At 38.7% G+C, this 12,794-nt stretch overlaps 1 protein-coding gene across 4 annotated transcripts in view; it reads right to left on the bottom strand.

Annotated features, from left to right (window-relative positions):
• TOX (thymocyte selection associated high mobility group box) overlaps nucleotides 1-12,794 on the bottom strand; it is a 313,399-nt gene that overhangs the window by 164,642 nt on the left and 135,963 nt on the right. For 2 of the 4 annotated variants that reach the window (XM_006043079.4, XM_006043080.4), the window contains exon 2: nucleotides 2,251-2,316. The exons of 1 other annotated variant lie outside the window; for it this stretch is intronic. In XM_006043079.4, the coding sequence (XP_006043141.1) occupies nucleotides 2,251-2,316 (66 nt within the window). Of the gene's footprint in view, nucleotides 1-2,250; nucleotides 2,317-3,834; nucleotides 4,040-12,794 lie in introns of those variants that run through there. One more of the 4 variants, XM_025265365.3, reaches the window with a different exon arrangement.

Genomic DNA, 12,794 nt, shown 5'->3' with positions numbered 1-12,794 from the left:
TGTAAGTCCCAAAGCATGTACTGATTTGAAAATTGAATAGGAATTACAATTGTTGAGAGATATTAAGTAAGCTTGGATTACTAAACTATGCAGATGCTTGATATTGTATATTGTGTAGGAAAAGGAACAAAATTATATATCTTTTTTCCCCTGCAGATGACTAAAGTCTTATTTATTGTTGCTGAAAGGGGTAAATTGATTAAAATTCCCTAAAAGAATACCTGGTAATGAATTCTTGAACACACCATATTACAGTAAACAAAAGGAATGTTAAGGGTAAAATTTAGTAAAGGCCATTCAACTTACATAATTTGTGAAGCTTATTCCCTGCCATGGTATGTATTATCTTACATTAGTCGAATTTTTTCAATAGCACATTTTAAAAACATTTTCATATGTGCTGCATTATTAAAAAATAGTTTGCTTCTGGCACACAAACCTGTCATATCTTTACAAAGCACATAAAGTATTTGGAGCTCCTGACTCCTCCATAAATTATCACTGGTATTTAAAACATTCTTGGTAACTGGACTGAAATATTAAGAAAAATAACATTGTTTGATTTTAGTCAGGGATTAATAGAATTCATGGTACTTGAATTTAAAAATCTGAAGAGCCAAGTTGTTATGATGTATATGCTTTGAATTTCCAATCCTTTATCCAAAAGTCTTTAAGACGGACATAATGATTCTCCGAAAGGGAGCAGCTGCTTTATAACAGCAATCATTTATTGAGTTTGTGTTCCTACTGTTTCAAACAAATTCAATTAGCCCTTACACTTCAAAACCCTAAAGGCACCAAAGAGATGATACCAGGTTGCTTTCATCTAATAGTAATACTAAACTTGTCAGTACAGTTTTGGGATTGATGGTTAGAAGAAAATTAATAGTAACATTTTTCATTTTTTAATCAAACAGTCCTATTCAGAACTACCTATGGATCTTGGCGGCTACTTAGTTGAATGAATTCAGTTTAAGTAATGATTCTAAACACGAAGCCCAACCTTCCAAAGGTATTCTGAGAGTGATTGACTCTGTTGAATGGAAGGAAATGTAGACTGGGTATTTGAACTCAATGATGACCTTCTCATCTGAACAATACTGTGTAGTTTCCAGAATGTCTACCAGAGAAGGCAGTGATCATAATGACTTCTAAATGCAAAGTTCATGGAGAGGCAGGCCTGCCTCTGTTTTGAGTTAAGCCTGAGACATTTTGTTCTTAGAGAAATTTTAAAGCCCCGTGAAGTGCACCCCTGACATATATATTAGATTTAATTCACTGACAACCACCATGAAGAAAAATAGTTTTACTTTTGTTCTCTTTTTCCCCACCCCTCTCAGTTATCAAATGTATTTGGGCGGATATGTGGGCATTGAAAACAACTGTTTTCAATGTTTGAGTTTACATTATAGTTATTGACACATGAAACTCCAGGCTACCATGGTTTTCACTCTTCCAGAAAAAATATGTTCAAGTCCACAATATGCTCCTGTGAACTCTTCCTCACTCTCATTTATTCATTCATTTATTTTTACTTACAGTATTCTTACATATCATGTTATAGTGGCCCCAGAGGGCAGTTACTATTTTGCTTCAAATACCCTCTCTGGATCAAAAGGTCTGGTCTTAAGTATCTAAAAATAAATAGCCAAACATTCACTTTTATAAATGTAACCATTTACATTTTCATTGGACTTTCGTTGTCACTTCTCATGATTAAACACCTTGTCAACCATTCCCAGTGAAATGGATACAGATGTGCCCTTGAAATGTTTCCATAATACCAGGGTGTTTTGGCTTGAAAGCAGCCATAGAGCACTCTCTGGCTGTGGGATTCTGGTGATCAATGTAACATTTTATTGAAATTCCCCAATAGTTGATAATTAAAGTTATCTGTGACATGTGTAGCTTATAATGATTAACTCGTCTACAGTCAGAAGCTCAAATAACCTGCACCTGTAAAGACTTTATTTCCTAAAGGTAAAACAACTGTTTAGGAAAGATCATGCTGGCAAAACAGCTGCTTGCCGTTCTGGAGAGGAAACAAGGTATTATCTTTCAACAAATGCCAACTCTGGGGTTTTATCAGCGCGATCTCATTAACTGGAAACAAGGCTTAAATGCTTTGTTTATAAATTATGATTATTCCTGATTGCGGCAGTTACTGATAGTGCTACTCATTTGCAATGCAACTCTTTGAATTTGTTTAATTACAATTTGAAACAAGGCAGAGAAGATTAATTAACCCACCTGGCTGGCTGGCACATAGTCCTGGCTCGGCTCTGTCATGCTCATATACATGTTCTCACCGTCAAACTGCGAATGAAATAATAGTAAACATTCAGCAATCTTGACTGTGTGTATGTTTGTTGTTGGTTTTTGTGTTTTGTTTTTTTTTGTTTGTTTTTTTTCACCATCAAACTGGAAAACAGTAGCCATAAAACAAAATACTGTGGTTGGAAATATGGAAAATCTGTCACAGCAAGAGAACCATGTCTATTCTTTGATGCTTCTGTTGTCATCTTTCCTGACCCTGGATGTCAGTGATTTGGAGTAATTAGTGCTCTAGTAATTACAGCAAGCCAGCAAGAAATGAATGGTTTCCTTTCATCTGCAATCTGTTTTAAAACAAAATGGCTCATTCTGCATACCACATATATACATATTGCAGTTCAGCTGTAATGAAGTATTAAATGGATGGCATGATTTCTGAAAGAAAAGAATAATGGAAAATATACTAAGGCACAGCTCAACACATTCTGAGTTTGGTTCTCAAAAATGAAAAAGTGCAGAGTTTTCATAATAGACTAAAATTGGCTTCACCACAATAGCCTTACGATTAAAAAATTTTAACTTTATAACAATATTTGAGAAGAGCACGTGACACTACAAGCATGTCTAAGAATGGTAATAACAATGGATAACAATACAAATATACAGACTCAATGATCACATTTTCCTCTCGCAAGATTTTCAAAGACATAGAATTAATGTAAGTATTACAAATGCATAGAAATCCATATACAAATTCACAAGTTAGGAGCAAGATGGGAGGAGAAAATTCCTGGGGGCAGTTCGTGTACAAAACTGTAGAAGAGTTCAAGCAACAATAACAATAACAACATCAACAACAAACTTTTCATTATTTGGGTTTTTGAAAGCAGTAATCACTCCATTCAGACTTAATCCTCAGCTTAAAAGTGCTGTCTTTAGTTACTTGATAAATGGGTAAAGCATTTCCCTTTTAGTTAAAGGAAGAATTTTCCCAAGGAAATAATCAAACAGACTAATACAGCCAGCTTCAAAGAGCTGAGTCTGAATATACTTTCACTGCCAGACTATTTCAGACATGGGAATTTGAATATCTGGAAGGTTATTTTTCAAGACAGAATAGAGTTAGTGACGGAGGTAGAAGGTGCGGTGCTGTGGACATGCTTGTACAGCATGAGAATAATTATAGACACAGCATTCCACCACCTGTGAGCTGCTAGCAACAAAATGGACATGCCTCAGTTCTGGAACTGGCTCTGAACTGTAGTCCGCAGCACTGGGTGCCCTGAAGATCCACATAAACATGAGCTGTACAGAAAGACCTCCCTAAGGACACTCGAGGCACTCATTAAGTTCAAAGAACCAAAAGATTTCCTCACGCATCGTCTTGAAAATATTTATATTTCATGTTATGTGAATAGACGTATCTAAACAGATCTGATATCACTCATTGAAAGATGTGGTTGTTAGGACAAATCAGAAATAGCACACCCAGAAAAGAAGATCTGGACATTTTAGTTGCTCTGTCATCTGGCTTAGGAGCCCTGAGTCCGATTGACTTACCCACAGTTGGTTTTCCATCAGTCAGGTGAATGCCTTCAACCCAAGATAGTCTAGCCTCACGAGATCCGCCTGTCACTTCTACCAGCTCAAAACCTAACAAAGAGCATCATTTAGCATTTCTCCACCCCCGCCCACTGTTGGTTTGTTTATAAATGTTTTTAATGTTAAGATGCCAAAGAATCATTTAAAATATGGACAGTTTCTCTGACTGTAGCAAACTAAACTGAACAGAAGTAGTGAAGTGAATCAAACACTCCACTGCCTATGCATATTCTATAAATGTGTTACTTTCTATTTCATCTTCTCTTACTCATTTTCTAAATCTGGTGTCATTTTCAAGCCAACTAAAGCTTTGAAGTTTTGGTTTTAGTCTATCCAAAATGTGTGCTAATTGAGTATATTCAACTTACTGCTCCTAAGAACTCTTTCCTCAAAAAAGTATCAGCACTTAAGTAATATTGAGCCAAGGCTGAAACAGCATTTTAAGTAAAAGATACTCTGCTAAAGGAAAAACTATTTTTTTTCAAATACGTTCTATGTATCTGTAACGAGTTTTCTTGCCTGGAGAATCCCTATGGACAAAAGAGCTGGTGGGCCACTGTCCATAGGGTCACAAAGAGTTCGACGCAATTAAATTGACTTAGCACACACACACAACCTACCTGTATCTTTACATGCATTAACTGATATGTATTAAGTGATTTAATCTTCACAACAACAAAGAGTTAGGTATTATTACTACCCATAAAGGCAGAGAGAAGTAAAGCTAGATGCTCAAAGTTACACAGCTACTAAGAGGCAGGGCTGGGATTCAAAGCCAAGAAGCCTGGTTTTACAACATATGCATGTAACTCCCAAAACAAATATAAATATATTCTGAGCCATAAATGATGAGTTAGCTATCAATTCTGAAAACAATGCCAATATATTATCAGAAAAGACTGATGACAGTATCTCAATGATGTTAAGATATCGTACAGAATTTCTATGGGGAAAGTGAAAGTTGCTCAGTCGTGTCCCACTCTTTGCAACCCCATGGACTATACAGTCCATGGAATTCTCCAGGCCAGAATACTGGAGTGGGTAGCCATTCCCTTCTCCAGGGAATCTCACCAACCCAGGAATTGAACCCAGGTCATCCACATCGCAGGCAGATTCTTTAACAGCTGAGCCACCAGCTTTCAAAGAACAAGAGTCCCAGTGAGCTGACAATTTAGTAATCAGGCTGGGAGAATATTCCTGGATGCTTTATAAGTAAGCCTTAAAAGACAGGGAGGTGGTTTGCTGGTTAATTTTATGTGTCAATTTAGCTGGGCCACCAATGTCCAGATGTTTGGACAAATATTCTGGGTGTGTCTATGAGGGTCTTTGGACAAAATTAACATCTCAATTGGTAAAAATGAATAAAGCAGATTGCCCTCCCTACTGTGGGTGGGCCTCATCCAATCAGTTGAATGTCTGAATAGAACAGAAAAAGCTGACACTCCTGAGTGTAAAAGGGAAATCTTCCTGCCTGACTGCTTGACCTGAACACCTGTCTTCCTGCCTTCAGACTCAAACTGAAACATCAGCTCTTCTGGGTCTCAAGCCTGCCAGCTTTTGGATGGGAACTATATCATTTGTTATTGTTTGAATATTTTTTAATGAAGAAAAAAACCCAAAAAAACTCTTGGTCTCCAGCTTCCCAACTACACATCTGGGGACTTCTCAGCCTCCATAATCACATGAGTCAACTCCTTGTAATAAATCCTCCCTTCCTTTCCCTACCACTTCTATTACTATCAAGATATTCACAACTCCTCTGAAAGCTTATCTCTGGAAGACCAGCAATGTAGAGATGCAAAAAGAGATGACCTTGATTTTTTTGCTATGAGAGTGTCTGGCCTCACCACAACCACTCCCTGTGACCCAGTATATGTCACATACATCTACACCTCTTTGTCCAGACTGTCTTCCTTCTCTTGAAATGTTTCTTAGATCCTTCAGTTCCCCTTAGTCAGGGTTGGGCTGTCTCTAGCTTCTGGGCTCCCCAAGGTAGCCCTCTGGTTCCAGGCAGGTTTTGTTATTGGGGGATTAACTCCCTAGGGCTGTGAGCTACCAGAAGAGAGTACGCATCTTGGTAATCTTTAGTGTCCTTATGGCTTAGGGATAGCACATAAAAAGTCCTCAGGAAATGTATAATTAACAAAAATTAAACTGTATTTGCTTGATTGCATAGATCCTCTTCCTGCAGAAGGCATTGACTTGAGAGGAGGGAGAATATTCAGCTTTTAGAAAATGGTTTGAAGGCTTTTAAATGCGAACAATTCATAGTCTTACAGTAGATTAAAACTGGAGCAGAATTACAATAGGAGCAGAAGCTCTTACAAAGAAAAAAAAGGTATAGAAATAGCCAAGACAGCAATACTTAAATGCTGGAACCTGTTCTTCCTCAAGATTTTTTATTCAATTAAAAAACATGCAGATTGACCAAGAATCAAGAGATCTCACTGTAAATTAACTTAAGGTCTCTTTCTGAAGAATTCCAAGTTACCAAACAAAGATACACATATGTCAAAACAAGCCTGGTCATTCCTCTTTGTGTTTGGACAAACTCTTGAGCTCAAGAAGAAAAATAAGCCAAGATTCCGGTGCCCCAGCTCACCGTCTCCCTGCAAGACCCCAACAGGTTAACATCATCCTTGTACTTTTTACAGCTCCACCCAACCACACCCTGTCCAGAAGCTGGTTCCAGGGATCTCAATAGGTCTTCTGCTGATGCAACATTCTTAGAATGCATCCATGTCTTGGGTTTATATCTAGCTGCCATCTGAAGTTGAATTATAGTGGATAGAGTCCTAGAATTTCGGTCTTGGAAAGGTCCCCAAAGGTGTCATGTCTGAACCCCTGGGGTTATGACTTAAGAAACAGACTTTTTATTGGTCATGCAGTCCATCTGGGTATAGAATCAAAGTCTAGATTTCTAGTAGAAGAGTGTTTCATTATGACATGCTGCTTTATACTCCATCACCCATTAAAAGTGAGGGATTAGACTCTACGGCTACTGTTTTAAACTCCATCACAAATAATAGGTGGGGGACCAGATCCACAAGGCTTTGTGTGTGGCTTGTTTGCATGCCCCGCAGTCTAAAAGGCAAAGTATTTGCATTACTACACTAATGACCCCAGTTCACTTCATCTGGACCACATATTAGATAAACCTTATTCATAATTGTTGTAATAATATTCTTTTATTAAAAATAACTAACTGCATCGCCTTACTCCTTGCATTTGTCACAGCTATTATTTTTAGAATTCAGCTGAATTTAGGCATTATAACTTTTCAAAATACATCTAAGCATCTTAGGACTTTTAATTTCTGTGTATTCTCAATTTAAAACCCGAAGCAAAGTTTGAAGGAATAAATAGGCTGACTTATTTAAATCTAAATGTAAATGGCATCAACTTGGGATTAGCCTGTCTGACCAAGTGCTTTAGACTCTTTCGCGTGTTTTTATTTCAAAGCACCAGGGGATGCAATCGCATAAAAAGTCATTCATAATCTTCCACTACAGTTTTTAAAAATTGTTTTCAGAGGATATTAACCAAACCCATAATCCCAAAGAGCTTTTCAAACTAGGTAGTTATTATTTCTTCTATTTAAAACTGAAAGTAGACATCCAACACCATCTGAACAGAGTAAACGATGAGCAGAAATGAGTAATATTAGGCTCCCAAAACCACTAAACATAAGAAAAATCAAAGATAGAATATGAAGTATAAATCAATCATTGGCACTGGTAGAGGAAATGGAATCTTTTTAGGGAAACCATTAGAAGAAAACCAGAAAACTGCTGCTGGGGAAGAATGGGGGCCTCATGGGATTCATGAACAGTATTGCATTGTATCCCCTGTAAAAGTGAAAATCTTATATTTCTGGGTGTTTTCTGGAGGAATATTGGATACTTTGTTTTTTTTTTTTTTTTTTTTTTTTTAAAGAAGCTAAAAATGGAAATGTTTATAACAGGGAGTTAATGTGACATTTCTTAGAAGACTATAAATCATTATAAGACAGGGCAATATCCTCAAAATAAAATATCCAGTTTTGTATTACTTGGCTCAATGTGAGATTAAAAGTTATCTCTTTTTTGGGGGGGTAATGAAAGAAATCGTTTAAGTGTGGTCAATGAAATCAAAGGCTCTGCTCTTTCATGTAGAGCAAAGCATTTGGAAAGTGAGGGGTGGGCGCAGGCGCTGAGCGCAGCTGTCACCACGGTTCACGCGCAGAGTAACGTGCAGCCAACAAAAATAGACTGAGGTGAGCTCTCAGCTTCCTAGGCATCCTCCATTCTCCAGGAACAAGCTCAGGAGACACTGGAGAGGGAGTGTGTGTTTATTTATCTTCCAGTTCCAAGGCTGACCGTGGAAATGTGAGAGGGGCTGAGGCAGTCCGCCTCCATGCCGAGCCAGACTGAATGAAACTGGCACTGTGCAAAGGGGCCTGGAAAGTGCTCACGGACCCTGAAGGGAGACCTGCAGAGCACAGCCCGTCAACACCAGCGAAGAGGAAACGACTACTGCCGGTGCTTTGAATGGATGTGCGTGACAACCTGGGAGCACACAGAGCTGAACCACAAAAGAGAGACCCCTCTTGGTTGGCTTCCATCACTTGAACTTGAGTGGTAAACACTCTGCTGCAGATCTGAATGGCATGGAGAGGAAATATGATCTGGGCAGAGTGGAGCTTGACGACTTGGCCACTGGAGGGGGAAAGAGAGAATATCACCTCCACAAGTGCAACACTGGACCCACCACTGAGAATCTGAGCTGTGTTTGGGAACTGAATCTATACTCTCATCTTTGTCCTAGTGATACATTTATTTGGGGAAGAACCGTGTATCATGTTTCTGTTGTTAACTTTAATAACTGACATCTTCAGTAACAATATTATGCATATATCTTGATCCTATCCTCATAGATGCTGTCCTACACCAAGGCCCAATGGCATGGTAGCAACTATCTCCATCTGCTGTTAATGGTATGGTTACAATGCAATGTTTGTTTGCTTTTTTAGGCAACACACCAAATTTATTAGCGCAAATGTACTCTGTATTATTTTAAGTGGCACACTTAAAGTCACACTTCATGGCTCCACACTTAAGTCATGCCATCATGATTCAAAACACTTTTAACCTCTATGGGCACTTTCCAACCACATATTAAGCCATTTAGTTTTTGGAACAGCTGTAATATGGTGACTACTGTTAATCCCATTACAGATGACGAAACTAAGACACAGAGGAGTTAAGTAACCTGTCTGTGATGGATCCAATCACATGTCCCCCAGGCCTGCACAGCCTGCCTGACCCTCAGGCCTTGGCCACTGGCTTTTAATTTCATAGTTCTCATGGAAATAAAAGTCCCCAGCTCTCCATGCCTACTGCCACCACAGTACAGTTAGAGGTGCCCCAAATCCACACCAACTGACATCGAGAGGCCCCGCCTCCCGCAGAGTCTGTGCAGAAGAGCTGGTAACGCACCTCAAGAGTTGGGTAGGTACTGCCCAGTGGAGAGGACCGGCCCATGGCAGGCCCTGTGGCCTCTTCAGAGAACACCCTTTGGCCTAACAAGCAGCAGTGGTCTGCTGCACAGCTACTACGCTTGGAAGCACACACCATGTTTTGTTCTTCCCACCTCCCTGCCGTGGTCCTTCCCCCTCACTCTGGATTCCCTGGACTTGCACTCCTGGTGTTAACATGCAAGCATTCATTATGGGCTCTCCTTTCCGGGGCACCTGGACCAAGACAGTGCCAGGTGAGTCACCCAAGGTTAGTAAGTAACAGCTCTTAACTAATACTACATTTCATCCTGTCTTTACTGTCTTTATTATGCTTCCATTATATTATTGAGTCATTTAGTTCTATTTTAAATGTCTATGCAGTGACATAAACAAATTTATGAAATAGTAATAGAAGAACCAAGATTTTTCAATATCATGAAAATACCACTCAGACGGTAAAAGCATCTGCCTACAATGACAGAGACCTGGGTTCAATCCCTGGGTTGGGAAGATCCCCTGGAGAAGGAAATGGCAACCCACTCCAGTACTCTTGCCTTGAAAATCCCATGGATGGAGGAGCCTGGCATGGGGTCACAAAGAGTCGGATAGGACTGAGTGACTTCACTTTCACTTTCATGCAAGTTTCGAGAAAATTTCATTAATCCCAAAAGAAATCCATTTTCATTATACATTATTTAAGAAAGAAAAGAATGTGTGGATAGAAGCTTAGCTATCACTCCAAATCAATCCTGGTGCACTTAGTGGAAATAACTTTTAACTAAATTATGAAAACACACTTGATCCATGACACTAGTGTCTGATATCAGAAAATCATGAGCAATGATTTCTGAGTCCATGTAGAACTCTTGTTTTTTAAATGAATTTCCAAGTAATTTCTGAATTTCTATAAAGCAAAAAGCTGTAAAACTATACTATGTCACTGAGACTCAGTGCACTTTCAAATGATTGGTTCAGAACATTCCTCTGACTTATGTTGTAGACAAGTTTTTCTGAATCCATCGGCTAAGAGAACAATTCGAGAAGTACATTCAAACTTGCTGGCAATCCTTACCTAAGCTCACTATTTCCACATCGTATCAGCTCTCACCTCATTCACCACAGTACCTAAATCCTGCATAGACCTGGAATGAAAAGTATGAAAGTCATTTTTTGGGGGGTTGCCTCTTTTATTTCTAGTATTCCTTTTAAAGCACAGTGAACATTCTTCAGTATCTGACACATAGAGGAAAAGGTGAGACTATTTTTCACACATGTCTGGTCTGGAAGAACATGCTCTGTTCAAAACAAGAAAAATGTGAGACTTAGAAGTTCAGAACATTGAGAAGGTTCTGAGACTTGAACGACAGATGTAGAAAAAGATTAATAGAGAAGTTGTATTTAGACTGCTTAGGTGACAATTGAGTGGGATGAAAACTTTTTTAAAAAAGAGTTGAAGTCAAACAATTATTGAATAATTTTTAGATTAAAAGTGAGGGAACCAAATAAAAATACAAATAGGAAGGTACAGAATTATTAAGATGGAGATTCTCACTTCCCTATTATTATTACTCAGAAAATAACATTGAGACTAAATATAACAATGATGTTACAGGAATAGACTTCTGGTCATTAAACTCTCCTAATGGTAGGACAGGTGTTGAAATATATTTTGGTATATTCAGGGTAAACCTGACCGATTAAAAACATAAGAAGTTCAGTTTAGATATACTCCATTTCTCTTTTGAGATCATATATATTTTTTTTCAGGCTCCAGCCAGAGAGTTTCTATTTTCTGAATGAAAACATACTGACATTTTAAAGAACTGGATTAAATCTTTCAAGTCACTGAGTGTAAATCTGTCCATTAGGAATGGAAACAAAGCTCTGGATCTTTCACTTTAAGGAACTTAAAAAGTTACTCAATCCATTTGTTTTATCAAAAGGAGAAGAATTTCTAAATTTTCTTTGAGATTTCAAATACTATATAGGTATATTTATTTTTATATTATCTTCTTTGATATTTAACCCATGATCCCATGTAGCTTTCCCTGCTGACTTATCATATGTTATGAAGATTATGACGTAATTTTCCTTGCTTTAGCTTAAGACTTCATGCGTAAGATGTGCCCATCCAAGGCATATTCATTACATGTATTTATAGAGTTTTCTTATTGTCTTCATGTTTACAGTAGTTCTAACTATCCCCCTAGGTTATATTCCCACTCCCATTTGAATTTTGTTTTTTTTATGGTAGCATTCTCCCAAATAGTTCATCCTCCCTTTGGACAACATCCTTCTTATAGCATGATACAGTGCCAGAAACATGTCTAACCCGAAACAGGAAGTCTTGTTGCTGGAAATTCCAAGTCTGCTTCCACTCAAAGCCTTATTTATACTGCATGGTGAGGAGAGACTGGTTTCCTTTGTTTTACTTTCTGAATGGCACCATATGATGCTCTTTTGCTGAAAAATTGCAAGACAGTCAGCACATGGACAGTCACACAAGACAGTCAGGGGTGCACCATCTAGCATGGTCTTGCTGTTACAGTAAATGTAATGGTAATCAACACAGTCCCAGACAAAAACGTGGTACTCACTCATTCAATCATTCAACAAATGCTCCTTTTGCACCTGCTGTGTGCCAGGCCCCGTTCACAGTGACAGCAGCTAACACCTACTTTATACTCACTGTGTGCTAGGTGCACACATGCATTCACTCATTTAATCCTTCCAACAGCTCTGTGAGGCAGGCAGTATTCACGTCCTTTGACCAAAAAGGAAACTGAGCCTTAAAGAATTAGGTCACTTGGAAGGGGTAGAGCAGAGGCTCAATTCCAGGTCTGTTTGAGGACAGAAAAGTACTTACTAGTATTAGTACTAGAAGAGGATCAATCAACATGGAACTTTCTGGTAACCCAATGTGAGTATAAAATTAATGAATATCAAAACCAATTCAACAACTACCAGGTCAGCAGACTTCATTATTTCAATGACAATACTCACTTAATGACAATGGAATACTTTATTCCATAGTCAATTCTAATGGGATCAGAACAGTTACTAGAGGCAGAAAGTGTATTAGGGAGATTACGTGCATGCTAAGTCACTTCTAAATTCCGAGAGTTGGTGATGGACAGGAAGATTATGTGCATGCTAAGTCACTTCTAAACTCCGAGAGTTGGTGATGGACATGCCCCCTGGCATGCTGCAGTCCATGGGGTTGCAAAGAGTAGGACATGACTGAGCGACTGAACTGAACTGAAGTCACTTCAGTCATGTCCGACTCTTTGCAATCCTATGAATGTAGCCCAGCAGGCTCCTCTGCCCACGGGATTCTCCAGGCATGAATACTGTAATGGATTGCCATTTCCTTCTCCAGGGAATCTTCCCAACCCAGGGATCAAACCTGTGTCTCTTACAG

This window comes from Bubalus bubalis, chromosome 15 (assembly GCF_019923935.1).
Source record: "Bubalus bubalis isolate 160015118507 breed Murrah chromosome 15, NDDB_SH_1, whole genome shotgun sequence".
NCBI lineage: Eukaryota > Metazoa > Chordata > Mammalia > Artiodactyla > Bovidae > Bubalus > Bubalus bubalis.
The sequence above is the reverse complement of the archived record's forward strand: the minus strand, read 5'-3'. Positions and strand labels throughout refer to the sequence as shown.